General features: G+C 37.2%; 1 protein-coding gene across 8 annotated transcripts in view; it reads right to left on the bottom strand.

Moving 5' to 3' along the window:
• The window catches only part of usp9 (ubiquitin specific peptidase 9), a 39,238-nt gene that overhangs the window by 10,576 nt on the left and 1,465 nt on the right, over positions 1-27,197 (bottom strand). For 4 of the 8 annotated variants that reach the window (XM_082175504.1, XM_082175499.1, XM_082175500.1 and 1 more), the window contains exons 2-33: positions 19,579-19,832; positions 14,918-15,063; positions 14,642-14,721; positions 14,345-14,457; positions 13,619-13,837; positions 13,187-13,302; positions 12,845-13,096; positions 12,621-12,759; positions 12,267-12,419; positions 11,789-11,893; positions 11,391-11,597; positions 11,110-11,246; positions 10,873-10,911; positions 10,131-10,264; positions 9,898-9,985; positions 9,035-9,377; positions 8,609-8,704; positions 8,301-8,512; positions 7,959-8,199; positions 7,666-7,815; positions 6,771-6,891; positions 6,552-6,682; positions 5,405-5,683; positions 3,381-3,506; positions 2,985-3,122; positions 2,714-2,880; positions 2,111-2,219; positions 1,851-1,997; positions 1,613-1,759; positions 1,290-1,497; positions 959-1,179; positions 29-219 (exon numbers count right to left, since the gene is read on the bottom strand). In XM_082175504.1, coding sequence (XP_082031630.1) covers positions 29-219; positions 959-1,179; positions 1,290-1,497; positions 1,613-1,759; positions 1,851-1,997; positions 2,111-2,219; positions 2,714-2,880; positions 2,985-3,122; positions 3,381-3,506; positions 5,405-5,683; positions 6,552-6,682; positions 6,771-6,891; positions 7,666-7,815; positions 7,959-8,199; positions 8,301-8,512; positions 8,609-8,704; positions 9,035-9,377; positions 9,898-9,985; positions 10,131-10,264; positions 10,873-10,911; positions 11,110-11,246; positions 11,391-11,597; positions 11,789-11,893; positions 12,267-12,419; positions 12,621-12,759; positions 12,845-13,096; positions 13,187-13,302; positions 13,619-13,837; positions 14,345-14,457; positions 14,642-14,721; positions 14,918-15,063; positions 19,579-19,674 — 5,051 coding nt within the window. In that variant the 5' untranslated portion in view covers positions 19,675-19,832. The remainder of the gene's footprint in view (positions 1-28; positions 220-958; positions 1,180-1,289; positions 1,498-1,612; positions 1,760-1,850; positions 1,998-2,110; positions 2,220-2,713; positions 2,881-2,984; positions 3,123-3,380; positions 3,507-5,404; positions 5,684-6,551; positions 6,683-6,770; positions 6,892-7,665; positions 7,816-7,958; positions 8,200-8,300; positions 8,513-8,608; positions 8,705-9,034; positions 9,378-9,897; positions 9,986-10,130; positions 10,265-10,872; positions 10,912-11,109; positions 11,247-11,390; positions 11,598-11,788; positions 11,894-12,266; positions 12,420-12,620; positions 12,760-12,844; positions 13,097-13,186; positions 13,303-13,618; positions 13,838-14,344; positions 14,458-14,641; positions 14,722-14,917; positions 15,064-19,578; positions 19,833-27,197) is intronic. The other 4 variants (XM_082175502.1, XM_082175505.1, XM_082175506.1 and 1 more) reach the window with 1 other exon arrangement.

The raw sequence follows: 27,197 nt of genomic DNA, 5'->3' as shown, positions 1-27,197 counted from the left end.
AAGAAAGGAAAACAGAGGGAGAACTTACCGAAACTGCTTCCAGAAACCCCTAGGCACGTAGTATTGCAATCTGGAGGCAGCCAAGTGTCCAAAAATGACCTGCAACTGCCGAAGAACCCCAATGTTGTATTCCTTCCTGTCCTCTGACTTACCGAGAGAAGGTTTGTCTTCAAACTGGTGCTGATAGCCAAACACCTCATCCCGGGGATCCACATTACTCTGCAAAATTAAAGCAAGATTTTCAGTAAATTGAAGTAACTTCCATTGCGATATGATTAAAACAGAGATCTTTTGTAAAAATGCCCTCAGCTCCAGGGAATGGCAACAGGCCGTACACCCTGGAGATGGCTATATTTGTCAGTCACTTGGTACTGAGAAAGGATGATCATCATCACTGGGCAGTTCAACAATTAAACAAGTACAATGTAATAGTAATGACATGAACATACAATAGAAACTGAAGACACAATCTCTCTTGGAGCAGTCCACTAAGTGTGCTTCTAAAACAACAAGTGCAAGAGATGTAAGCACTTTCTGGATTATTAAAGCTCACACCTGAGCTTAATTATAGTGGGAAATGAGAAGCCACACCCCTCCATCTGAGCTGTTCCCAAGGCAATATGAATCTAATACTAATATGAAATAATACTAAAATAAGACTGAAGCACTTTTTAATCTTCAACACTTTATATGGACCAAAAGTGAACTGAGTTAATTGCAATCGCACTATCCATTGAAAGTGAATTCAAATATGTAATGGCCAAAAATATAGAATCTCTAAAATTTGAAAATCAAACGAACCTTAAACACTTCGCATTCACACTGTGCTTTTTAATTGAACCATACTAGAACCATATCTAGAGATATTTGTTTTGCATAATAGGAGTCTATGTTTGTTTGAAGCATTCACGTAAAGGCTAAAATTTTCATGAACTGAATGAACCATGTTAGACAGTACCTCATTATCTTGCTTCTCGTCCCCAGACATATCATCATCCACATCGCTGCCTGTGCCTTCGATGGCCAGGATGCCATTCCTGATGGGGGGAATCATGTAAAGCTGCTGGATAACTGAGTTCATGTAGCAAGTCGCACCTGCATTTTTCAGACCCACAAACCCCTTGGTGGGCCGTGGGCCAACCGGTGGCAAATATTCCCATTCTGTAAGTGGTTCACAACCTGAAGATACATTAAAAAAAACAAGTTAATAACTGCATATATGATGGAGTTGACTGCACCGTTTCTAGGAATCAGAATCTGCTGCACTTCTTTCTAATATTTGCACACACCTAAATAGTACATATCAGTTAGTGTGTCCACAATCTGCTTGAGATTTCGCACACATCCAACGGCAAGTGCAACCAGCAGTTCAAAGCCAGCAGTGATGGTGGCTGGGGTGCTACACACAGGTATGGCCTGTTCAGTGGGGAATTCTCCACTCTTCATGTATTGCAGGTACACATTAGATGCTGGGAACAGGAAGTCATCCATTAACTCCTATAAAGAGTTTGTACAAAGAAAAGGAAAATCAATTAGTTTTGACACAAGGCAAACACAAATATGGATTTTTTTTTTTTTTTTTTTGTCATTTAAAAATGGCCCAGGAGATTACCTTGATGAGACTAGCACCTCCTTTTTCACAGCCAATGTAGAACTTCTTCTCTGGGGTCTGGAAAGCCAGTAGCTCTTTTGTGACACCAATATGACCTTCCAAAATGGTCTCCTCAACCCCAGGATCCCCAGTCCTCTTCACTTCATCCTAAAAATAAAGGGAGACAAGACTCAAAATTGCACACACTAAAGTTTGCTTTGTGTTAATTCCAAAAAGAAGTTTAAGTAAATGAACATACCCGGATTCGCTTTAACCAATCAATCTCATTGTTTAGGAGAACTTCTGCATTAGGAAGATTAATGTTGCTGTTATATGCATAGTTGAGTAAGTGCCTTAGAAGAGTGAAGTAATCAGCAGCGTGCTTTGCCCGCTCTTTTGCAGTGCTCTGGAACACAAATGGATACAGAGAAATATAAATCATGAGATGTTCTGAATTAGCAAAAAAGGAAACATTTTAATTTTCCAGCTTTGTCCCAGAGAAATATGAAAGACACTTACACCTAAAACTGTGAAGAGAAGGGTGATGAAGAACAGAAGAGGCCTATGGCCCATACAACATCGGGTGGCCATGAGGAAGAACTGTTCTTGGGACATTTGACGAACAGACCTAGGATCAAACATCAGAATGTATTAGCTATGAATTTTACGAAATTGTTGGTTTGTCTCTAAAACACACATCATATTTGATAAAATTACAGAAATCAGTTTCCAACTGATTTTCCAAATCCAGTTACAAAAATGACAATCTTAATTTAAATTTTAAGTTCATACTCTGAATTCCTCACTGAGCTTAGTTTCATTGTTACTTTTAAATTTTCAGTTAAATTTCTTGACATTATGTAAATAAGTTGCGTTAATTAATAATAAATTACAAAATTAAATACAAATAATTAAACAAGGATTTTACAATTCAAAACATTTCTGAAAGTCTAGTATAATATGTTATAAAATTTAAATTAAATAAATACAAAAAAAAGCATATTTATTTTATAAAAAAAAAAAAAAAAGAAAAAAGTCATACATTTCAAAAGGAACAGCATGACTGAAATGGCCCAAGCACACTACCCAACGAAAGTTTTAAAGATGTCTACAATAACTCACTTGCTCTGGCAGTGCAGCAGCAGATCTATAATGAAGGTCTGCCAGGCCTTTTCTTTGCTAAGTGCATCTAGTGCAGTGGGCATGAGAGCGAAACACAGGGTCATGACTTCAAGAGCTTCACAGCACACCTGCTCATCTTCTGCATCCGGCTCATTGCCAGCATTGGTCTGCGGGAGATCACACATAACAGGCGTAAATATTGAGTCTGATTCTTATCAATCAATCACACTTTGATGTGTTTGGGTGTTTCAATACAGATAAGAACTAGAACCTTCTCATAGATCTTGCTGATCTCCTCATTAGAACTGAAGACATGCTGAACAGAGCCGCAGCCAGAAGCCCAGACTATCTTCTGAACTGCTCGAATGACACAGATATCTGGGATATACTTTGAGGCCTGGAAGAAGTTCTAGGAATAGGAATAGAAGGACAAACTTTGAAAACTGAGCCTGAAACATGAGGCATTTCCCTTGTACATATCTTTTGTCACATTCAAAGAAAAGGAGAGGTTTTGACGAAACACTATGCAACCAGCATTAATAGTACATCTGCTTTCCTTTTGATCATAAAATACATTACAGACATTTTTGTCAAGGACATTCATTTAAATTGAATGCAAACAAACCAGTTTCTGCAGGCTAAGGTTGTGTGGAGTTGTATAACATACCTCATCCGAGATCTGCTGGGCGAGGCGGATTGCCACGTTCCGAAGCATGCATTCGGCGGAGGGGTTAGGGATATTCTGTAGGGCGTTCTGTAGCACTAGAGCCTGGTCATGTGTAGTCTGGTTGATCTATGAATGATTAAAGAAAAAGTGTTATCCTGCAGATTCCAAAAAGAAAACAAACAGAAAATAAATACTGTTCAAAAGTTTGGGAAGTTTGTCTTTTTTTAAATTTTAAATAAATCGCTTAACTCACCAAGGCTGCATTTATTTGATCAGAAATACAGTAAAAAAATAAATAAAATATAATTATTTTTAATTAGTTCTGTGATGGCAAAGCTGGATTTTTATTTTTTTAACAACCGTTGAATGGTAGTGTATATACATGAAATGTATTGTAATACGTATTTTATAGTGAGATACCCTAATGCCAGCATCATACTGTTTCAGAGATATAACCACAAAACTTCAACATTAAGTGCTTAAGTTGTAGCATAAGACTGGAGTGATATAACGGTTTAACAACCCTCTCCGAGCAAAGTTATAATCTGTGAAATACTGTTTAGATGCAGCAAACTATCCCCAACATCAGTCATTTCCACATCCTAAAACAAGGACTTAATATCTCAAATCATGATTTTTAAAGGGATCCTTCATGGCTGGCAAAATGGGCTTTAAATAAAACAATAGTAAATATGGAGAACTCCGCGACGGGAAATCTGAAAAATCTCTGTGTTTGTGGTCAACATTTCAAACTGGATGACCACAAACAGTGTTTTAGGGGTAGAAGGGTAAAATGAAAAACTGTCAATCTCTCAGTTCCGCCCAACCCCCTGAAGCAAAATGCTGTCACATACAAGTAAGAAAGCTGTTGCCATAGTGTTACATTTTTACCATAATGTTGTTTAAAGAGTAGACATAGTAAGATACACATTTCAGTAATAAACCTACCCTTACAATAACTTAATAACCTTCTGTCAATCCGACTGTCCATGGGTGGGGACACAAAAATGCGGAAGTATAATCTGTAGTTTTCATGAAAGCCCTAGCTGCCAGAACACATCATCTGGAGAACTTTTGCTGACAAATTAACTTGAATGTCTTGGTCCAGGTAAGCCGGAGAACGAGTAAACATTGTTTTTTTACATGTACTACTAGAATAAAAAAACAATAAAAAGTGGGTAACACTTTAACTAAAGAATTCATGGAAGTTAGTATAAAAAAAAAAATTGAGCTTCACATTGGTGATACTGTATCATTGAGTCAGTGGTCATTTTTCACCTCTATTAGTTGCACACATATTGTTCGATTATATGTATAGAAAAATTGTCAAATAAAGAGAAAATTGCATGATTCAAGCACTCCAGACTTTCTTCTTTCTCATGGTTAATAATCCTTTATGTAAGTGTCTTGTGATGAAAACTCAGAAGCGTTTCTGGAGTCTGTTTGAGTTTTCCTCACAAGACACTGTACACCCTTGACATTTGTGGAGATACATAGTCCAAGCCAGACTGTTTCTAATATGATTGATGAATGTCAGGGAGGCTGAAAGGTTAGTCTTAAACAGAAATGAAACGCTCAGTACTGAACCTATAAAATCCACTGAATCAACACCACTCAGTAGGAAACACTTTACTTACTTGCAGTGTTTGCAACAGAATTCTGTTTTTGCAATAAAACACCATACTTAGTCCCAATTACAAACTATGGCTGTGCCAGGTGCAATTTTATGAGATGCAGTACTAGACAAAAGTGTAAAAAGTGACAGCAGGTTCACTCTCTCTCCCTCTCTTGTGTTTTCTGCAGTTTTAAAGTCCAAATATGATATTGTAATGGCTTTTAATTGTGTTCCTTGTAAAAAAAAAATGTACAAGATTAAAACAAAATTCTAAAGTATTTTTTTAAAAACTGAATGTGTACATGTTCTCTTTTCTGTAAAAATAATAGTCACCGAAGGTATTGTGCTTATACTTCTGCAACACCTTCCTTAGAAGGAACAGTTAAGAGCTCAAGCAAGGGCAACTTACAGGAGATACAGGGATAGTCCCTTCCACCACAGGCTGGCAGGCCTCCGCCACAGACTTCACATGGCCAAAGCCTACAGCTGTGAGCAGCAGTTTGGCTATTTTTAGTGCGTTGAGATAAGCTCCCCGCCGGGTCTCCATGTCAGCATTTGGCAGGAAGTTATTTCTGGTGAGCATGCTCAAAACAAGTGGCAGCCCACCACTCTTCAAGAAGTTGTACTGGAAGTCACTAGCATCCTCACCCAACGTCCCACTGGCAGGCATGAGTAAGGCATACACCACCTGAGGTACACAGAGACATTGTGCAAATCAAAGACTCATGCCACACACACAAAAAAAAGCTGTTATTGCAACTAATACTAAAACTATTAAATATTGTTATTGTTCATTAAAATAAAATATAAATATTATTCCTTGCATTGGCAAGTAACAAAAAATATCTAACATTACTAAAACTGAAATAAAAAAGCTAAATATATTAAAAAAAAACTTTACTAATTGTATTATTATTTATGTTACATTTTTAGTACAGTAGCACTTAATGTGTATAACTGTGTTTGCCTGACATTTTGTTTTATTCAAAATAAAATAAAATACTATAATGGTATATACATTATATTAAAAGAACCTTGCTTTTGAGTGGTACACATAACCAGATGTGTTTCTATACATAAATAGTTTTATGTAAAATAGTTTCATAAAATATTAGCCGCTTTTCTACCATCAGACCAAACCGTTCTCGGTGCTTAACCGTTCCATTCCGTGCCGACCTGGCCTAGCCGGTATGGATATGGTTTCATTTTCCACTGTGGCAGTCATTGCCTTAGCAACACAACAGTCTATAGACATATGACATGTAAATAGCAACTGCATTATAAAGGATGATATTTCTTTTCATTTTTTTATTTACTTGCGTTTAAAATACCACGCTTCGTCAGCTACAGAGGTAGCCAGGCAACAGACAAGTGACCAATCCTGAGTGGCGGCATAACTACACAAATTCTACTGGAGAATTCCGGGCCGAGAACGGTTTGTAATCGTGCCTTGCCGAAACAAGCTCAAGTGAAAATATATCTGGAACCGGTCCCTGCAGTTTTTAGAACTGTTCGGCCCAATGGTGGAAAAGTAGCTATTGTCATATTGAACAAACCTCAATCAAGTAAAGCACTTGAGATGGTGACGGCCCAAAGAAACGAGAGTCCAATGTGGGGCTAAGGCTGTTTTCGCCAAGTTTGGCGTGATCCAGACAAATGGCTCGCAGGCTTTCCACTGTGGTGTTATCTGGAAAGCAGAAAGCGTAATGAATAGAGACAGCAGATTGGTACAGCTAGTCATCTCAAACAGGCATCTAATGAAGCATATAGAGCACCTGGAGGCATGAGCTTCATTAGAACACGAGCTCCATCCCGTAGGAGAGGCATGTTGAGATTACAGCCCAGGTCCGCAACTTGCCAGAGGAAAGAGATGTAGCGCAGGTGCAGCGACATTATCTGAGACAAGAAGAATCAGAGGTTACACTTAAAACTGCCCAACACAAAACATTAAGGTAGTTGTAATAAAGGCAGTGATAAATGTAATATCAATTCTGCAACACTTCCAATACACGTATTACATGGACAATCACCTGGAGCAATGTTGTCAAGTGCCTTTCTCAAGGGCATAGCAAAAGGATGTTTATATCTTACAATATACATTTTAATATAATACATAATAGAATAAATGATGACATGGGGAGAAGGGATCTGCAATACTGGTGCTGAGTTAGGCTTGACCAACATTCAATGCTTCAAAATGGCTTAAAAGGGTAATTTTTTCCAATTACATTAACCATAACTTTAAACAAACAGCCAATGTTGCCAAGTAGATTCAAAACATTAAAAGTAAAAAAAAAAAAATCAAGTTACTGAGCTGAATTTTGGATTCTGGCATATGTGCCATATCTATCTGTATCTATATAGCTTATCCAATTCAGATCGATCGATCGATCATCCATCCATCCATCCATCCATCTTAGAGACACAAATGCCAGATTCCAAAAATCAGCTCCATCTATCCATCTATTTTTTTTTTGTATAACATATGACTGTCAAAGACAGCTTGATACTTTGGATGATAAAATGTGTTAGGAGGAAACGCATTCCATTTTTCACCATGTCAGTAACCTAGTAATTTAAGTCACTGTGCTCCCCTTTCAATGTGTAAACATTACCCTAACACAATAGACAATTTGGCTCAATTATGTGCCTGAATGGCATGATGCTCACCACGCCAGGAAGACAGCTCTCCACTTCAGGGTTTGGCCCATCACTGTAGTGATTTCCATGGTTCCCAGGGGAGCCAGTGGAGGAGTCTGAGGAGCTGTCTGGACTGGAAGGCATATTGGCGCTGACCTGGGTGAGCTTGGCTGTAATGAGCTGGAAGAGAGGGAATGAAAAAGTACTCTTGTAAAATATAACAACAGATCATGTTCACACTTACTGTTAAATTTAAGGCAACGGTTATGTGTGTGAAATTCCTTATTATGTAAATTGAGAAAAACACCCAAGCAAATGCCTACAGTTTTGTCTTTGAGGTTTAGCTGCCCAATTAGCTTCCTGTCATCTGCTGGGTCTATGATCTCTCCCCCGATGAAAAGTTCAATCTTGGTGTGCGTGCTGTTGGCCTTTATTCGGTTCAGAATGCAGCGTCGCACAGAACCAATTGTGTCATTGGTATGCGACCAAATATCCAGATCATCAACCTGTCGGCCTTGATTTGGGAAACGCACAACTAGTGTAATATGCTTTCCTCTGAAAGCCCTTAAAGGAAGAGTTTGAGAGAGTTTGTTAGAATCTGGTCGTCACAGCTAAGCAAAAATAACAATTTAAACTCAATTTATGACAGGGTTGAATGGGTCTACCTAGACATGGGCAGGATGGTCCTCTCCTCATGGTAGTCACTGTCACATTCGGTTATATACTCCCTGAGCACAGTCAGTACTCTCACCATGCGGATGGCCTCTTGTCTGGCACAGTTAATGCTGTCTTTATCTCCGTCCAGCACACACAGGGTGTCATAGGATGCTTTGAGCCGGTCAAAGCAAGACTGAATAAAATCCTCATGGATCTCTACCTGCAAACAGTCATGTGACACATTTTAAAAACAAGCTCAAGAGAAACGCAACATTTATTACACCAAGTGATATGCATCTCCACTAAAAACTATTACCTGATTGGCTTGTAATTTTGGTCCAAGGTTTGTATAAATCTCTTTAAGCAAGTCAATTGCTCGGCTAGCAATATCATCACTTCCTTGAATCACAACCTGTCAATAAAAAAAGGAAGACGAGAGATGGTTTGAGCTCAGACAGACATTTAGTATTTGGCTAAATTTCATTTAGCTTTAAAATACTAGCAAAATTAGCATTGTTCCCCTGTTTACATTGCAATACAATATACAATTCTGATAACTATTTACAAACCCAAATGTTTCATTTAAGGGCTTTTTTCCAACTTTGCTTCTTGCCATTTACAATACAGAGACATATTTCAAAATTACCAAAATAACCAAGAGACTACAGACGAAGACATTTTAGGCAGGTAATATCCCAGAACAAGCAGCTCTGAACATACCCATGAAGATCCAACAGCTTACCCTCCACAGGTAATCCAGCCCTATCAGCTCCAAGTCATCCATCATGTACGCCCGGCGTTTTGCCACTAGTTTGCCCTCCCTGCAGTTGACTGCCTTGAAGAATCGTTCAAAGCATTTCATTCCGTTCTCTGTCAGCAGTGAAGGGTCGAGCTGCAGCACATTGTTCTCAAAGAAGTCCTTGTTGATGTCGGGGTCAAGGTCGGGCTCGTCCCCCATGAGTTTGGAGTACCATTTGAAGCAGGCCTCCCGATCACACAAGAACACCGCATTCTCTGCCAGGCACTTCCAGATCTGCTTAGCCTGAGGTGCGCAGAGCCAGAGCTGCCCATCTTTCAGTAAGAACCTGAAGGATGAGGGTATTTAGTGATTTGTTAAGAGTCTATAGAGAGTCTAAGAACTGTCCGTTTTCATAATAGACCTTGTTATGCTGACAAAATTCATTTGATGACAAAGTTTGATTGGTGTGAAATCAGTTTTCCTGACCTCAGGTGCACACCAAGAAACTGTCTGTTCCTTGGTGTACAAAAATCTTGACATTTATGACAAATAATTAGATTTTAATAATACAATAGCCTAATACACAAAGAACATTTCTGTGTGCGTTTAGTTTTGGTAATTCAATCAAAGGGATGAAAAAAAACAAGTAAAAATGTGAAGTGAAAAACATTCCATTTCTGGCACCTTCATTACCTAGCTACAGTGATAAACAGTTTAATCTAGTAGACACTGTGATACTTAGGTTCATGAGAAAACGAGTAACGCTCCGAGTCCAATTATAATGTGAAAAGAGAAAGGGATGGAATAGAATATGGGTTCTGCAATCTATATAGCATATAGAAAGGCTGCTTGTAAAGTATAAATACCTCAAGAAATTAAGCCGTTCCTGGACCTCCTGAACATGACTATACCGACTTCCTGGCCTAACCGTCTGAGGATCAAAGTCTGTGTGCTCTGATAAAACATATTAAAGTTAGCATAAACAAATGTTTAACATCGTGGGCATAAACCTGAACAAAAACAAATGTTTTAATTCATAAATTATGAATAGGTATGTAAAAAAAAACATTAAAAAAAAACATTGTCAAGACTCACAAACCTTTCGAGAACTGCCTCATATTCTCCATGTATGCAGACAGGTTCTCTGCTACAAGAGTGACCAGTGCATGGTTGTGCTGCAGTTGGTTGATTAAGTCATGTCGATAGAAGACATGTGGGCTCCGCTGCGTTTGACTGTAAAGAAAGAAAAACGCATTAAACATAACTGATTAAAATTTCCTTCACATTAATTATTTTTAATATGTCCATTATATTGCAATTTATTCATCTAAATTGTATGACAATGGGCTTTTTAGGTATATAGAAACAGACTATTTCCTTGTCCCTAATTGAAAGCTTAAATTTACATAAGAGAAGCAATATCCCGAGACATCAAAGCAAAGGCAGAAAAAGAATTTGTCGTCATATAAAACTCATTGCATAAGGTGTTGGAAAGTATTGGAAAATGTGAGTTCAGCCTTCCTCTGCAATTTTATTTTTCTCCAACAGACTCACATGTTTAAAGCATCCCAAAGGAAGAGTGCACTAGATCCAAACCTTGTCCATATACCAAGAGTATGCATTTGTAAGTTTATGAAATGTAACCCACAGCAGCACTCTTACTGTAAGAAGCTTTATACACATGAATCTTGTCCATGGACACTGATTGGTGATTTGATTAGATGGTGCAGGAGACACCAAGCAAATTACTAATTTACTGAAATTCAAAAGCAAACTTAAGCTTTAAAATTAGTTATAATAATAATAATGATAATATTTCCCAAAATTAACTGTCCACTTACCCCTCTAAGCTCTTTAGTAAGTTAATAGGTATTTTCTTTCTGAAAAACAACAGGGATGTGTACGATACATTTGCTACATTTACATGCTCTTCCTAAAATGTGTGGTTGAATTTCATGAAAATACTCCTTGAATATGAGTAAATAACACCAAAAATATATTTGTCCACTTATTTTTTTGCACTAAAACAAGCATCAATGCTATTGATGGTTAAATTTGGTTGAGACCAATTGTATTACCTTAAATTCTGGGGGGCTTCTCCAAAGAGGCTACAGATCTCCCGTATTTGCTTCAGTGCAGGAATCACCCATTTGTCATTAGTTCTTAATTCTTCAATGAATCTGTCTATCCACTGCATCTTCTGTGTGTCCCTGTCCTACAGCAGATGAAAAGCACTGTTTTTAATTTAACATTCTCAACCGTTTACATCATATCAAAATGAATTGTTTTGGTACATGCAAGTACATTTACAAGTAAATTAAGTACATTTTCCATATTTAACCAAGGTTGATCATGGTACCTGGGAGCAGCTATAGTCCAAAATCTTGATATGAGCACTAAGGGCCTGGTCCATGATATCCACAGGGACATCATCACTATGGGCCAAATTCCACAGCAGATTGAGCACTTTGTGAGCCATCACACCATCCTTGTCATCCTCTGCCAGCCGACGAATCAATTCCAGTAACTTCTCTCTCTGCTTTTTACTTGCATTAGTCCAGCTCTCCTATAAACCATAAAATGTATTCCTTTGAAGACAGAGATTCTGTAATCTGTGGGAATGCTAGCAAGGCACACATAGACATGCTGAGTCCTAATGAAAAGTCTACGTATGACCAACGTATGGTCTCTACATTAATAAAACATTTTTTTTTTTTTTAAGTATAAAACTGCAATCGCCAGTTCATTATAAATAACCTTGAAGCAGTCGAAGAGATGGTCCAGCTGTTCAGGTGAAAAATCCCACGCCAGCTTTGCAAGGAGATCATGAACATTCTTGACAATAGCCTCATGTTTCCCAGCCTGAGGATATAAATACCATTATTACAATCACAAAACCTCTTTGAATGACAGTTTGCCTAATAAAGCTTTACTAATAAAGCATACATTTTAGAAAAACTGCCAAATGCAATGCGTTAAATATATAATTTCATTATATTTACAGATTAATGTTTTGTTTTGATTGGTAATATTGTAGACATTGTATGGCAATGTATGAATGTCATCAATGTTCTTACAGGTACTTAATGCATTATTGGAAACAATGAGTTAAAGGGATTTTTTTATATATTTAAAAGCAAATTTAAGAAGAATGTAAGAATGCCATCATTTTAAACAATTATACATTATCATAAAATATACATTAATCACACAGGAACTTGAGATTGTCTCTCACCTGAGCGGCCCAGATGTTGTCCAGGTCCTGAAGCGTTAGGGCCTTTTCTTTGATGACGAATCGAAGGATCTTCTCCAGTTTCTCCACATACTGTGGCTGATGAAGGCTGTCTCGCAGCACAATAGACAAAATGTTGTTCTGCTGAATCCATTCCTGCGAGAAATAAATACATGTTCATCTAATGTTAATATACAGATTTGAACCAAAAAATTTTTTCAACTGCCTTAAAGACCTTTATATCTTAATGACAAGTTTCGTTTGCTCAGTATATTCAATGATAATGACCAAATAATTTGCCTGACAAGGCTCATAACATTCTCCGGTTCAATCGTTAAGTACTGCAGCATGACTTACTGCCATGCGCTCTGCTGTCAGCCATTCCTCTTCTTCAGGATTGCCATGACGATGCGTGTAGTAGGAAACACTTGAAATCACCTTGTTTACTTCATTTAGTGCATTCATTTTGCCATTAAAAGAAGAAATCTGCAATAACCTGTAACACAAAAGGTTAATGATTAAGAACAACCATTTAACGTACTGCCTAAACTGAAACTGTTTTAAGCCAATGTTCAGCTCACCTAAGAATCATTTTTAACCTAAATATCTCTAAATTCTTCACGGTTTCCTCTTGTCCTGGTACTCGAGAAGCCAGGTTCTTCAAAGATTTGATTATCATAGACAGGGCATCGTTTTTGGCTTCGTTCTTTGCTTCCTTTTTCAATTCCTCATCAGTGAGGTTTTCAAGAAACTGGGGAACCATTTCTATGATGGAAAGGAAGTACTTCTTCACTGTGTGCAAAGTGAGAAACTCATAGCACTGTCCAAAAGGCCTGCAAAAAAATAAAAAAAATTAATCAAACCTTACTAAAATAAATTCCAGCTTTCAAGCAAACTGGTCCAATATGTTTGATAGTTCTTACTTAATGAGTGCAGCAATAATCTGAACATTCAGAGCTTGGCCGCTCATGAATCGATCAAGCAGAATTTGAAACCCGTTTAAGGTGCCGAATTTGTTTATTAAATCCACCAACCAGCCCTGAAGGAAACAAATAAACAGGAAGTTGTCACTGAATAGACCAATACAGGATAAAACATTTAAAATTAAAGCTAAAGACATATTCATAAACAGGTAGCTGATGCTTAAAATGTTCATCAAATTAAAATACACGTTAAAAATGTATAGGAATGCATAAGAAAAAAAGGGTATATTTCAGGTGCTGTGTTAATAGTCTCCATTTCTTTTTAAGTTTAACCATTTCAAAAAACGGATTCAATAATTCATAAATTGAAGGTTTCATAAAGGTCCAAAAGATTAATCTTAAATTTCTCCAGTGGCACAAACACCCTCTCACCTTGGGAGAGCGAGGGTCAGGTGGACGGGCAAACAGCTCATCCTCAGCTAGCTGAACCCCAGCAGGCACCGTCTCAGAGGGCCGGGTACCATTGTAGATGTGGAACTTACAGTGGGGGTTGGTGGCCATTGCCAAGAGTTCTAGAAGAGGGAACCAGTCCTGAGATAGCTTGGTCACACACAGCTCCACCAGTCGGTGGGCGTTATTAATGATGCACCGCTGTCGAAAGAATGAGACAGAACATGTCAGGCCAGAAACGTACCCCTAGAAGTGTTGAGTATGTTCTGGCTTTAAAATACACTAAAATGCAAATGTAGTTGAAGCACTTTGATTTACAGTGAGTGGGAAGTCTTTAAATGCAAAAACATGATCTATATTTGCAGTGCCATTGAGGCTGATCCTAGAGCAGCCATTAAGGAGCGAAAACAAGCCTTATACGAGAGCGATGACTCAGAGCTATGTCCTAATACTGCCTCTGTTTTACTGAAAGGAGCTCTTTGATCAAAGCTTTGGCATTTCAATCAAACAGCCAAATAAGATGAAGGCAACCAAAATAACATTATGTTTCTTCACAGCCACCCAAATAAGTAATCAATTCTTGAGAGGACAGACCTGACAGCAAAATGGTTAGTAAAACCCTTTAATGTGGAAACAAAAAGACGAAATGTGTTTCTGAAATGGGAGGCATGATTAAAATGCCACCATCAAGCAGGTTACAGGACTTACATGGATCTCAAATTTCCATCCACTAACAGCCTCATCTGTCAGTATTTTCGTAAAGGATATTGTCAAGCCATCTCTGAAAAATCTCTGGCATGCTTCACACTTGACATCAAGTCCTGGAGATAGAAATGAAAGAAAAACCTATCAGAGGCTGAGATTTAATGAGGCTGAATAATTCCTTTGAGAGCAAAAGTGAAAGCTTAAAATTATGCAGATAAAGGTAATACAGCTTCTGCTACTGAGTAGCAAAAAAACTAATGAATATCAAATGACAAACAAGAGCTAAAAATAAAGCATTACCTTTTTTACAAAGATCTATAGCAGCTTCAAGAAGAACTTCTAATTCACCCTTTGGCAAAACTGGAACGACCCAGCGAGGTCTGTACATAAAAAACAACAACAGCATAATTAGTCTACTTAATACATAACTGATAAGACACAGATGTGCAATCTCTCTATCAATGGATAATAGCCTTAATAAAATACACTTCATATCAACATCCTTATCGTTCATCTCCAGTGCTCCTGATTCAATTATACACAAAATTTGACCAAATGTAGAATAAGAGCCCAAACCTGTTGATCATGTCATCCAGCTTGGCCAGTTCAGTGTGAGGGAAAGCTGGCTCCTCCTCCTCCAGGGGAGTGGGACAGTCCCCCTGACCCTGCTCATCTGGAGGGCTCACTGGGGAGTTCTCGTTTGATGAGTTGGGAGAGGATGTCTGAAATGCAAACAGTTCCGAGGTTGAGGAAGTGCACGATTCAGATACAAAGATAACATTCTGGGTCATTACTACAAACTTGGAGAGCACCATTAAGTGGCCTCATTAATCAAAGTTTGCCACACAGGCTGTAAAAGATGACGCGAAACTATGCTCGCAACACTTGTTTTCTTTAATGCTTTGCATTTACCAGTATAACTATGTAGGGTGGTTTTAACCACCTGGATTTGATTGAACCATTAATTGTATGCAATGAAATTATAGGCTTTGCCCCAAATATACACCACAATTTAGTTCAAAAGTTTGGGATTAACACAATTTTTTATTAATACTAATTTATTCATCTTGCAAGGATGCAATAAATTGATTAAAAGTGACAGTAAATCCTATTTCATATTTCAAAACGTTGTATTCAGCAAAGTATCCTAAAAAAAAAAAAAAAACACAATTTGATTTTTTTTTTCTTTTATCAAATAAATGCAGCATAAGAGAAAACATTAAAAAAAATTACACCAACTCAACTTTGGAACGTCTAGCATCAGATCTTCATGATTCCAGATAAATTGAGAATCACTTTTTTCTTTCTTTTTTTTAAAATAGAGATCATGATTCTGAATAGACAACTAAAAGTTATATATACTTTACTAGAGGTGAAGTATAAGTCAAAAAGACTTCCCTTGTTTCATTACTGGATGAAGCAGTGTTTTTGAATAAATCTCTTGAATTAATTATTCAACAACCAACCAATTTAAGTCACTTGTCGCCAGCTAATGGTGTTACAATGTAATTGATACAATATTACAATCTGTATTTGAAATGTCAAGTTACATTCAAAAAAATTATTGATCACCAAGATAGATATCAGTGTTTAAATCAAACTAAAAACTTTTATTGTAACAGAAATAATGATAATGTGTGGGTGAAAAGACCTGTATATACCTATGATAACTGCTTTCTCAGTAAGTGACAGCGCAAACGTAGATTTGAATGTTCCGGTGTGACTTTGTCCAAGGTTTAATAGACATCCGAATCGTTGTCATTTAGCAATAAGATTGTCTGGGTTTTTTAATCGTGATTGCAATCTTTTAACGATTAATCATGCCGCTCTGGTTAGCATAAAGACTATTCATGGCAAATAAATGATGGTAAATGGTAAATAAATTAAACATGAGTGTAAAATAATTTACTTGAAAAAAATCTAGAAGATTTCCTTTTAACACTTTATGTGGTTTAAGTGAAACTAAAAAACGAAAGCCACACTCGTCCCGGCGCCATGGCCGGACGTTGGGGGACCTGACCCGCCCTGTGAGTCACTAGTGGTCTCCCTTCACCAACTCCACGTACTTGCTTGTTTGCACAATATTTTTTCTTAATCAATAGGCTACTGTTATCAAAAGTTATCGTTTTGTATATACATAACTCCTGAATAAAAATAAAAATGTGTTTGTTCTGATTTTTTAAAGAATAATTTAAACAGATTTGATTGGTTTGTCGATAATGAGCGGGAAAGCAGGTGATAAGCGGTCTTATTTAGAAAGTCATTGAGTCATTCATTCAAACTGCTGATTCATTAAGAATGAGGCAGTTGCTTATGAATGGCTCATTGAATCTTTGGCTCAACCGATTCGTTCAAAACGCTGAATCATTCAGTAATGAAAACACGGTTGAGTGTTACGGTGAGACAAAATGGTTCTGCTGTTATCTTTGTTTGGATTGGAACTATTTTGGCAGCTAAAATGGAACAAAAAGTCAATATTTAGTCTAAAATGTAAGTGACTTAAAGGAGAAGTTCACTTTTGAAAAAACTTTTGCTGATAATTTACTCACCCCCATGTCATCCAAGATGTCCATGTCTTTCTTTCTTCAGTCGAAAAGAAATTAAGGTTTTTGATGAAAACATTCCAGGATTTTTCCACATATTATGGATTCCATTGGGACCCAAACGGTTCAAGGTCCAAATGACAGTTTCATTGCCGCTTCAAAGGGCTTTAAACGATACCAGACGATGAATAAGGGTCTTATCTAGCGAAACGATCGGTCATTTCAAAAATAAAATAAAAAGTTGACGTTTTATAAGCACAAATGTTCGCCTTGCTCTGTTCTGTGATGCGCGTTCGTGACGTCACGTAATACGCAATTACGTTGAAAAGGTCAAGTTTGATGTGTTTACAAATGTGCGGAAGGAGGACCATATAAACATTTTCAAATGTATTTGTGTCAGTTTATCGTTTAAAATGCCCATTTCGTGTGCGCATCCTGAGTGTTTTAATATTAAAAAGCCAAAAAGAACATTTTCTTCAATTTTTCAAGCGTGACCTTTTCAACGTAATTGCGTATTACGTGACGTCACGAACGCGCATCACAGAACAGAGCAAGCCGAACATTTGTGCTTATAAAACGTCAACTTTTTATTTTATTTTTGAAATGACCGATCGTTTCGCTAGATAAGACCCTTATTCATCGTCTGGTATCGTTTAAAGCCCTTTGAAGCGGCAATGAAACTGTCATTTGGACCTTGAACCGTTTGGGTCCCAATGGAATCCATAATATGTGAAAAAATCCTGGAATGTTTTCATCAAAAACCTTAATTTCTTTTCGACTGAAGAAAGAAAGACATGGACATCTTGGATGACATGGGGGTGAGTAAATTATCAGCAAAAGTTTTTTTAAAAGTGAACTTCTCCTTTAATATGAATTACTTGTTATTGAACTGTCATATGAAATCAGTCATATTTTCAATCGTGATGGTATTCAGCACTCGTGGTCGAGTGATTGACTATCATATTATAAATATAAAAACTGAATTTTTACCACAATATGTTAACTGAGTTTCTATGTGTGCGTTGCGTTCATTTGTTTCGATTTCTCCTCAACATTGCAACCTTGTTACCGTCAGTACATTATTATGCACTGTCGATCATTATCATTGTATCATAAATAATCGATCATAATCGATTAATGTTATTATGAGGTTGATCTCATTTGTGCCCCCTGAAAAAAATGTAATGTCCGTCCGTGAATTTGTGTCTGGCGCCGGGTCTTTACCTAAATGATTCAGGTGTCTTATAAGCAAGCATAAAGTATGTTTCCATGTGAGGGATTAAAAGAATGAAAGCGACCGTAAGGAAGATAAAGCAGCTTTAAGATGCTCAGAGTCAGTTTCCTGTGCCGTGTCAATGGATGCATGTGGGCTGGAGCTCTGCATGTAGAGCTGAATGGAGCCTGCGGAACTTGGGAAATGTGGGGGTGTGCTGGAAAAGGCTCCTTCTGCTTGGCTGACCTACATAGCCAGTTTGCTTCTCATGTCTAGGCACTACACATTTCTAACCAACTGGTGTGCTTTTCTCTGCCAGGCGTCTCATCCTCATTGATTCCTCCCTTTTAACATGCATTCGTTGAGCACAGGTGTAATAGATAACACTGCTGCAGTCTATCCCTGGAGACTGTAACAATTGCCCTCTGAAACAAAATCAAAGGGAGCCTCTTGCCTTTTCTTTGGTCATAATGCTGGGGTTTCAGTTTTTTTACCACAAATGCATTAAACCTTTGTTAAAGCGTTATTCAATCGGAAACACAATAAAGACAGTGATGCCCTTGCTTCCAAAAGCTCAGAAAGACATAGGCTATATACATCTCAGAAGAAACCCAATTTTTTTCCATAATCTGAAACAAAATTAAAACATTCTCTTATAATTTTGTTTCATCCATTAAAGGTCCACACAAAACAAATTTAAGCTTCAAAAGTTCATATAGACATTAATTATATGAATATGAACCAAGCAGCTTAATCCAAGTCTTCTGTGACATAATCACTTCATATGATAAACAGATTTAATGAGCAATTAAGTAATTCAAATAATGATGTAGCAGAACGCTGTGGATTATTGTACCAACAATGCTAAAAAAAACATGGAAAATATGTACACACTATGTGATAAAAAAAATCTGACCACCCAAAAAAGTACTGTGTTATATCACAGACATTCCTAGAAACAAAGAATTTTTGGTATTTTCTAAGTTGTGTACAAGATTAATATTTATAAAATACTGGAAATGTAAAAAAAAAAATGAAAGAAAAGATCAATTATTACAAACAATTCAGAGATAAGCTCATGTTTATCTCTTAAATGCAGAAGGCACATACATTAAAGAAGAAACATTGTGATCTGATCCAGGAGAGGCGTTTTTTTTCTTTTTTGGATCTTCCTACCGTTACCTAATAACTTTTCCCTCTGTTGACATCTGTTCCTTTCAGGGCAGAGCACAATTACAGAAACACATTTGCATCCATGAGTGTCAGCAAATGTTTTTTTTTTTTCTTTGGAACTAAGTCAACTGTCAAACCGGATCAAAAGTGGTTTGAAGAATTTAACGCAGCACAACCCAGGGACTGCAAACCTTATCGATGAAATATAAATTATTTTCAGTGACAGTTTTACTTGAGTAACAGCAAAAGGCAGATGTGTTCCAACAGCGATCGGAATGTAAAGGGGGAATTCCAAATGGAGCACTGACCTGGTTCTGGGGCAGGGGTGGCTGGGACTGGCCATCCGGAGCCTGGCCCTGACCGTCATTCCCTCCCACAGGGGAGCCACGGGTCGTGGCCGTCATACTCGACACGGGGCAGATCTTTGCAATCTTGTCTGCTTATGTCGCTGGCACACCAGAAGAAATCAGTTTCTCCTCAAGAGCGATGGAGAACCGGCACACTTCTGAAAGTGAAAGCACCACCTGGGGGACTGGATATGTTGCAGAGACCATTGCATAACCTGAAAAATAATAAAGATACTAACATCAATCAATCTTTAAAAGGAGTTTTCACACCTTTTGACAAATGAATTCACATGACCTGCCTGAAATTCATGATTACTGGATACAGAATTTTTTAACTCATTTTATAGAGATTGTGCTTTTAAAGAGCTCATGCAATATTTTAGAGCTAAGCATAACTAGAATTTATTTTTAAATTAAGATTGTATTCATTTTCATTCTATGTCCAGGCTTAGATCTCATGCGCTCTTAAGATAAAATCAATGTGAATTGACACATTTCTGAGCGGCCAGAAAAAAATAGGGAGGGACTTCATTTTATCTATCAGGAATTGGATTGTGAAAAGTAGGTGTTGCATTTCAGAACGGAGCTAGACCAAAGGTGAGATAACTATGACAATGTCTACATTACTCATATTACGTCACAGTAAGGCCTATTTGACATAGCCTAAGCCAAAAGGGAAAAGGAGGAGCAGATTTTTAAATTATGATTCTAAATCACAAAGAAATGTTTTTCTTTGGAACAGATATATCTTGTACAAGACCAGGTATGTGCACTAATAAAGTAAACAGGGTGTTTTTTTGTTTTGTTTTTATTCAAGCAAACGCTTAGACTAAATTTACCATGCTCTTTATAATGGCAACCTGTTTAGACACATTTGTATAGATGTTGTATAGTTACAAATCTATATGCAAAATACTTTACATTTCATATTCAAGGTCAGGAATTGGATACTTGTTATAAAAATAATTATTTCTCTTATCGATTCCTTTGTGTGCATTTTAATATGACTTTAAACCATTTAAATCGTAAGACTCACCCGCTGTTTTCTGTGCTGTGCACAAAGAAAGCCGCCTCTCATACTGAATATTGCGAATAGTTACTGGAAGTTCTCTTCCACGTCTTTTTGCACGAATTTGTGTATTTTGAATGGACAAAGACACAAAAATGTCAAAATATCCTCGTAAACACAGTTGGTTATGTCTTAAGTGAACGTAAACAGTTGACAAATAAAACACGTGTAATAGTACATTGGATCCATGCAGCTCTTAAAGTGGCAGAAGCCTAATATTCCTGCTGCCATCTGCATATAATAATGTTACTCGAAAAGAGAAAATTCAGTCGCTGTTCTTGACTAAATAACTTTTGTAACTATATTTGTAATGTATATTTTATTTATAAAGTGCAGTGTTATTTTACATTTGATTACAGTTTCTGTACCTGAATACCTGAAAATCGTTTTGTTTATTTCAATCATATCTTTGTTCAGTTGTATTTATTTGTGCACTTGCTGATTTTTTTATTGTTCTTTTTTAACTACTGAGTATATACTTGTATTTAATGCTGCTTGAAATCTATATTAGTTAGGCTAGTTGTTTTTGCTATGGTGTTTTTAAACCATAGGCTAAAGTTCCTTGTGTAAGTGTTCTTTAGCCTGTTGATTTTTGTTTGTGGTGTTCAGCTACAATGAAATGTTTAGCAACAAGACATCAAATAAATGTGAATGATATCAGAGTTGTTTTTTAACCTTTTTGGTTACAATTCAAACGATACCAAACCCTACATATATTCCAAGAGTTCAAATTTGTTTTCTCATGAAAATGAATATCTGCCATTTCATATTTAGTGCACATACATGGTAGCACAGAACTGCTTGTGAGAAACAATGTTAAATGCAAAGCTGATCGTTTTGATAAAGATTCTTGAAGAACGATTTAGAGTTATAAGATCATATTGTATAACAATCACTAAATAACTACAATATATGTTGTTCAAAACAAGTAGGCTACCAGATAATTTTATAGTACATGTTATGGTTCCCAGGAGGATCCTGTTGGCTGGTTCAAAGTATATTAAATCATAGCATAAAAAACAGGTCTGGGCTGAGTTTCTCAAAAGCATTGAGCGCCAAGTTGATCGTACCATTGGTGGCAATGGTTCTACAATTTACTTAGGCTTACAATGCTTTTAGGAAACACAGCCCAGGTTAGTACATTAATATAAGGCCAAATAAAGAAAAGGCAGCAGCAGAGCACACATCAGCACTGATGAGATAACATAAATTCACTAACAACCACATGCAAGTTACAAAAAAAGACATTGGTTCAAAATGAAACCTGTCTATTTTAAAGTTAGGTTAGCTCGAATAACATGACCGAAATACATTGAGGAAAAACAAGAGGGCTTTCTCATCAACCTTTCTTAGCAAACTGGATGATTTTCACAATAAAATATAATCGAAAATATAACAACGTTAAAAGGTTTAAAGGGGTCCTTGATTATAATTTCACTTTTTTAACTTCAGTTAGTGAAATGTTGCTGTTTGAGCATAAAAAACATCTGCAAAGTTACAACGCTCAAAGTTCAATGCAAAGGGATATATTTTCTTTTACAGAAATCGATTTAAAGTAGGGCTGCACAATTAATCGCACTGAAACTGCACGCGATTTGGCAAAGGCTGCGTTTATTTTATGCGCAGCTTGTCAGTGCAGCACGGCTGATCGGTAGTAAATGCTGCTCCATCTGAACACCAGAGGGCACTCTCGTGTAGACATGCCAAATATGCCCCGCCACAGAAGTAGATAGCCCGTCACTCCAGGAAATCCCTATTGCTGTAGCTGAATATGAATAAACAGGAGATTGAAATGCTTTGATTGATTAAACATGACCAATAAACACACAACTGCCTTATTCTGTTTAAAAAGCCACATCATCTCACAGAAGGATGCTCAACTGTCGTTAGTTTGGAGTAAAAGCATGTTATTAAATGTTGTCTTTTGTTAGACAAGAGGATATTAAATGCTTCTCATGTTTGGAAAGCTGTCTGACGCATGTTCCTTTTTCAAAAGGACGTTATAAGTGATTCAAACTCAGTCGTTTCAGATGGAGCAGCATTTACAGAGCCGTACATCAATGACAAGCTGCCCATAAATATAATCGCAGCCTTTGCGATTTCAAAATCGTGATAACTATCTCGATTTAAGTGCGATTACATGGAAATTGCGATTAATCGTGCAGCCCTAATTTAAAGTGCCCCTATTATGCCATTTTAAAGTTTCCTAATGTTGTTTTGGAGTCTCCTACAACAGGTTTACATGCATCAGAGGTAAAAAAAACTGTTTAATTTCCTCATAATATACATTTGCACATCACCACATTTTCAATGATTCTCAAACGAATCGTCAGATGAATCAATCTCTCTAAATCCCTCCTTTTCGCGAGCTGCTCTGCTCTGATTGGCCAGACAGCTCAGTCTATTGTGATTGGTCTACCGCGTACAGCGCGCGTGTCGAAAACAAAATCGCCCATTGCCATAACAACGTCAGTTCTGCGTGTCCTCAGGCTTCCTACACCGTAAATTAAACACAGTAACGAACAATGACGTAGATTTTACCATATCAATGCGAGCGCGAGTCCGATGATGAAACATTGGAATAACTAGTTACCCGAACCTCCATCACAAGTATGACTTGTGCAGAACGTTTCTCAGTGATACACTACTCAGTTTGAGGTACATTATGAGATGTTGCAACTGTAGTTCCTCACCATCAGCATTAACAAGTGCATGTCCATCAACAAACCAATTATTTTACTTGTACAAATTTATTTACCGAGTGTTTTTCTAATATATTGCGGTGAACACGTGGAAACTAGGGATGCACCGATCCACATTTTTTCACTTCCGATCCGATCCCGATACCTGAATTTGGATATCGGCCGATACCGATACTATTCCGATACCAGAGCTGTGTTTGATTTAATATTATTATTATCATTATTGTTTATTTTATATGTTGCTGAAATAAACTTCTCTCAACAGGCAAGTATGAATGATATGTTATGTACGTATGTATGCATGTATGTCCCAAAAGGCAACTTGAGGTAAGTATAAGGTCAGAAAAGGAAGTCAGAAAAACAGGAAAAATCCCATTCTGAAAAAAAATATGCAACTGTAAGGGTTTCAAATTGATTGTCATGTCAATATTTATTACATTACCAAAATGTCAAATACTTGCGTCTTGAAATATAAGAAAAGTGCAAGTGTAAACATCTTACACACACATTATCTGAAGGGTGATCCTCGCTCCGATGCATTAACTCTCTCGATGAATGCTCGATCGTGCAAACAAACAAGCGGATTTCGCCTCAGATCCGCTTCGATTTCGCTTCAAACTTTTGCTTTTTACGCACGTCAATTTTTCTCTGGTCGCGCGAATGGATTCAAAATATTCAAGCGTCCAAATAGACGCGGTAGACGCGAATTTGACACGCTATTCGCGTTTGGTGTGAACGCACAGTAACGTGGTGCTTTTTTAAATGTTTGATTGCGTTCGTTGTGTTGTACGACGCGAGGGAGCTTTAAAGGCTCTGAATTACAGCTTTGCAAACATTGCATTTTGCTGTCTTGCTCTGCGGTGTTTCCAGTGTGAAGTATTTCCACACAGCGGACGTTGTTGGCTAGCCGCAAACCGTGGAATGGATTTCCTGAGCGGGGGCGTGTCTCATAACTCTGTGTCTCATTGAGCCGCGCCTCCGTTCAGGAAATCCATTCCACAGTTTGCAGCCAGCTAGCAGACTCGCCGGCGGGAATCACTTTTGGACTTTGGAGTCATTTCAGCAGACGTTAAAGCGAGCGCAGACATGACTCATGGATATCGGATATCTCAGCAGGTTGGATCGGGAAAATCCGATACGTGAATTACGCTGGTATCGGGTCCCGATACCGATACTGGATCGGATCGGCCCCATCCCTAGTGGAAACTGTACATAAAACATAAACGTTGGTAAAACAAATATTGCTCCATGCTTAATCTTTCCTCAAAGTAGTGAGAACGACAGATAATCTGCATTAATAGACAGAGTTTTAGGTAATAGTGGCCCACAGCTGATTAGCAGAAGTATTTCATTAAGACAGTGATAACGTGAGTTAGCTAGTTAGCAGGAGACCTACACAATATAAAACTCAAAACTAAGTATTTTGAATCACCATCTTTCAAGAGCAAGCGGTTTGCAAATCCTGCATTGATCTCTGAGATTTGAGAAGCAGTCATAAGTAAAATAAAGGGAGCACAGCAAAAGTTAAGGATTATACTGCTGTGATATCATGGTAAAGATTAATTTTAACCACCGATTCTTCACATGCTCGTTTTAAGTGCGTAATAAGTGGGCGGGCAATATGTTAATGTTTCGTCTTGACGTCACAACGAAACGGGTTATGACTCGTATGAAAATCGATTCATTTAATTGACTCAAGAGTCGACACTTACTTTTGAAAGACAATAACTTTATATACGGTGCACTTTCAGATTTAAAACTTTGCAGGATGTTTTCATTCATTTAGAGCTATGTTACACACTACATGAAAGGTAATTTTCATATCCATAAATCCATAATGGGGGCCCTTTAAGGGACTACAACGAGCTTCTTCCCAGGTTGGTGACATCAAAACCCTAAAGTTCAGTAGCCCCACCCACTGATTCCAGCACGACAAGTAGTAGTAGGTAAATAAGACGTGATGCTAACACTTGATCGAGCAGCTAAGCAATAAACATGTATTTGAAGAGTGCAAAATGTTGTGCAGTGCCAGGTTGTAAAAAACACAGTAGCTGCATTGGATTTGCAGAGAGCCTGAATTTTTTTTTTTAAAACTATGCTGCGCCTTCTATATTGGATCCATCAGGAATGGTGCAACACACTTATGTGAGTAAAAAAGTTTTTACTGTGTCACTATTGCTGTTACCGATCAATTCTGTGTACATGTCTAAACAAAATCACCAGTGCAGTGACCAGTGATTTCTGATATGTAATGATTCATGTAGGCCTACAGTGAGATGTTTGTGTCACAAAATCGTTCTTTGTCAGTATATCAAACCAGTGACTAAACAGTCAACTTCACATTGTTTCTCTTAGTAAGATGAAAATAATCTGTTATTTAAACTGTGGTTAAATTATATCTAGAAACGCTTCCTTTACAATCGCTGGAACTGTCAATTAAACAGCACGAGTGTTCTGGACTAAACTACAGTTTGAATCAACAAATCTCATTTACATTGTGTTTGCACTGTTAGTTATGATGAAAGCATTTGTTAGTGTGCAGAAATCGAGTTAAAATTATGAGATCGCTGCATTCATGCACTAAACATGTCTGTGATCGGCTACAATGTTCATCCACTGCAACCTTTCATGCCACGCTCTAAATATCTAAATGACGCTATAGTTCTTAATAAAATGCTTTAATCAACACTTTTCACAATTAGTAGGCTTAAGAATTGGAATAGTAAAAACATGCTAAAGTTTGATAAAATTACACATGTAATACTTAGCTATTTCCAAACGCAAAGATGTTAGCCAATCACAGCAGTGGGCGTTTACACTGAAGTCTCACAGCAGACACGCCAGTTAAAACAGAGCGTTCAAATCCGAGGGCTAAAACCAGGCCTTTAATTTTTGACGATACATTACAAGTGCACCCCAGGAAACATTATAAACTAATAAAATAATGCAGCTCAGACCCCTTTAAAGAAATCTTAAGTGTCATGGTAAGTTAATACTAACAACATTGGATGTGCTACAGAATTCAAAAGAATATTTTGGATTTTAACAAATATTTCAAATAAAGCATGTCTGTGCACTGTAATAAAACCCTAAACAGCAGTCTTTTTTCATTGCACTCACCGAATTGCCAAATGGCTCTCATACTAATAAGGCGGAATAGCTGCAGCTATACTCAACGATTCAATGGATGTTTGATTTGTAATGAGCAAAACATTTTCGTTAGCTACAAAAAATGAAGACAAAGCCAAACCAACACAAATTCCATACATGAGAAAGAAATGCTGACATGGCATTTGGGCACTGATTTCTGTAAAGTTATGCACCAAATAAACCTCTTGCGTATTTTCTGTTGATCAATGAGAGCAATCCTAGTATTTTATTTTTAAAAAAGAAAAAGAAAAAAAAGAAATCTCTCTAAAAAAAAAAAAATCTCCATCACAGCATTACTGGTTTTAAAAGTATTAAAAATATTTTAAACATCCATTTAACTTAAAGAACTTGGGATATCAAATGAAACTATACAGAAATTCACAAAGGTTAGTGTAACAATTTATAAACACATTTGACCAATGTTGGAAAATAAGAGTTCTTCAACAAGGTCTTACAAAATGACAACAAAGCTCGACTTGACTTTTCAATGAAAAGTATTCCCTAATACAAGAGAAAAACTTCCCACAAATCAGAAGACAATAACACACAGAACCAGACTGAGTAAGATTGTTTTAAACTTTTAAACTAACCTGCTGGTTTGGCAGTAATTATGGACAGGCTAGTATGCATAATGAATACAGAAACATTTCCCTGAAACA

This window comes from Leuciscus leuciscus (genome assembly GCF_965113295.1).
Source record: "Leuciscus leuciscus genome assembly, chromosome: 7".
Taxonomy (NCBI): Eukaryota; Metazoa; Chordata; class Actinopteri; order Cypriniformes; family Leuciscidae; genus Leuciscus; species Leuciscus leuciscus.
Note: the sequence above shows the minus strand (reverse complement) of the source record. Positions and strands in the feature narration are given on the sequence as shown.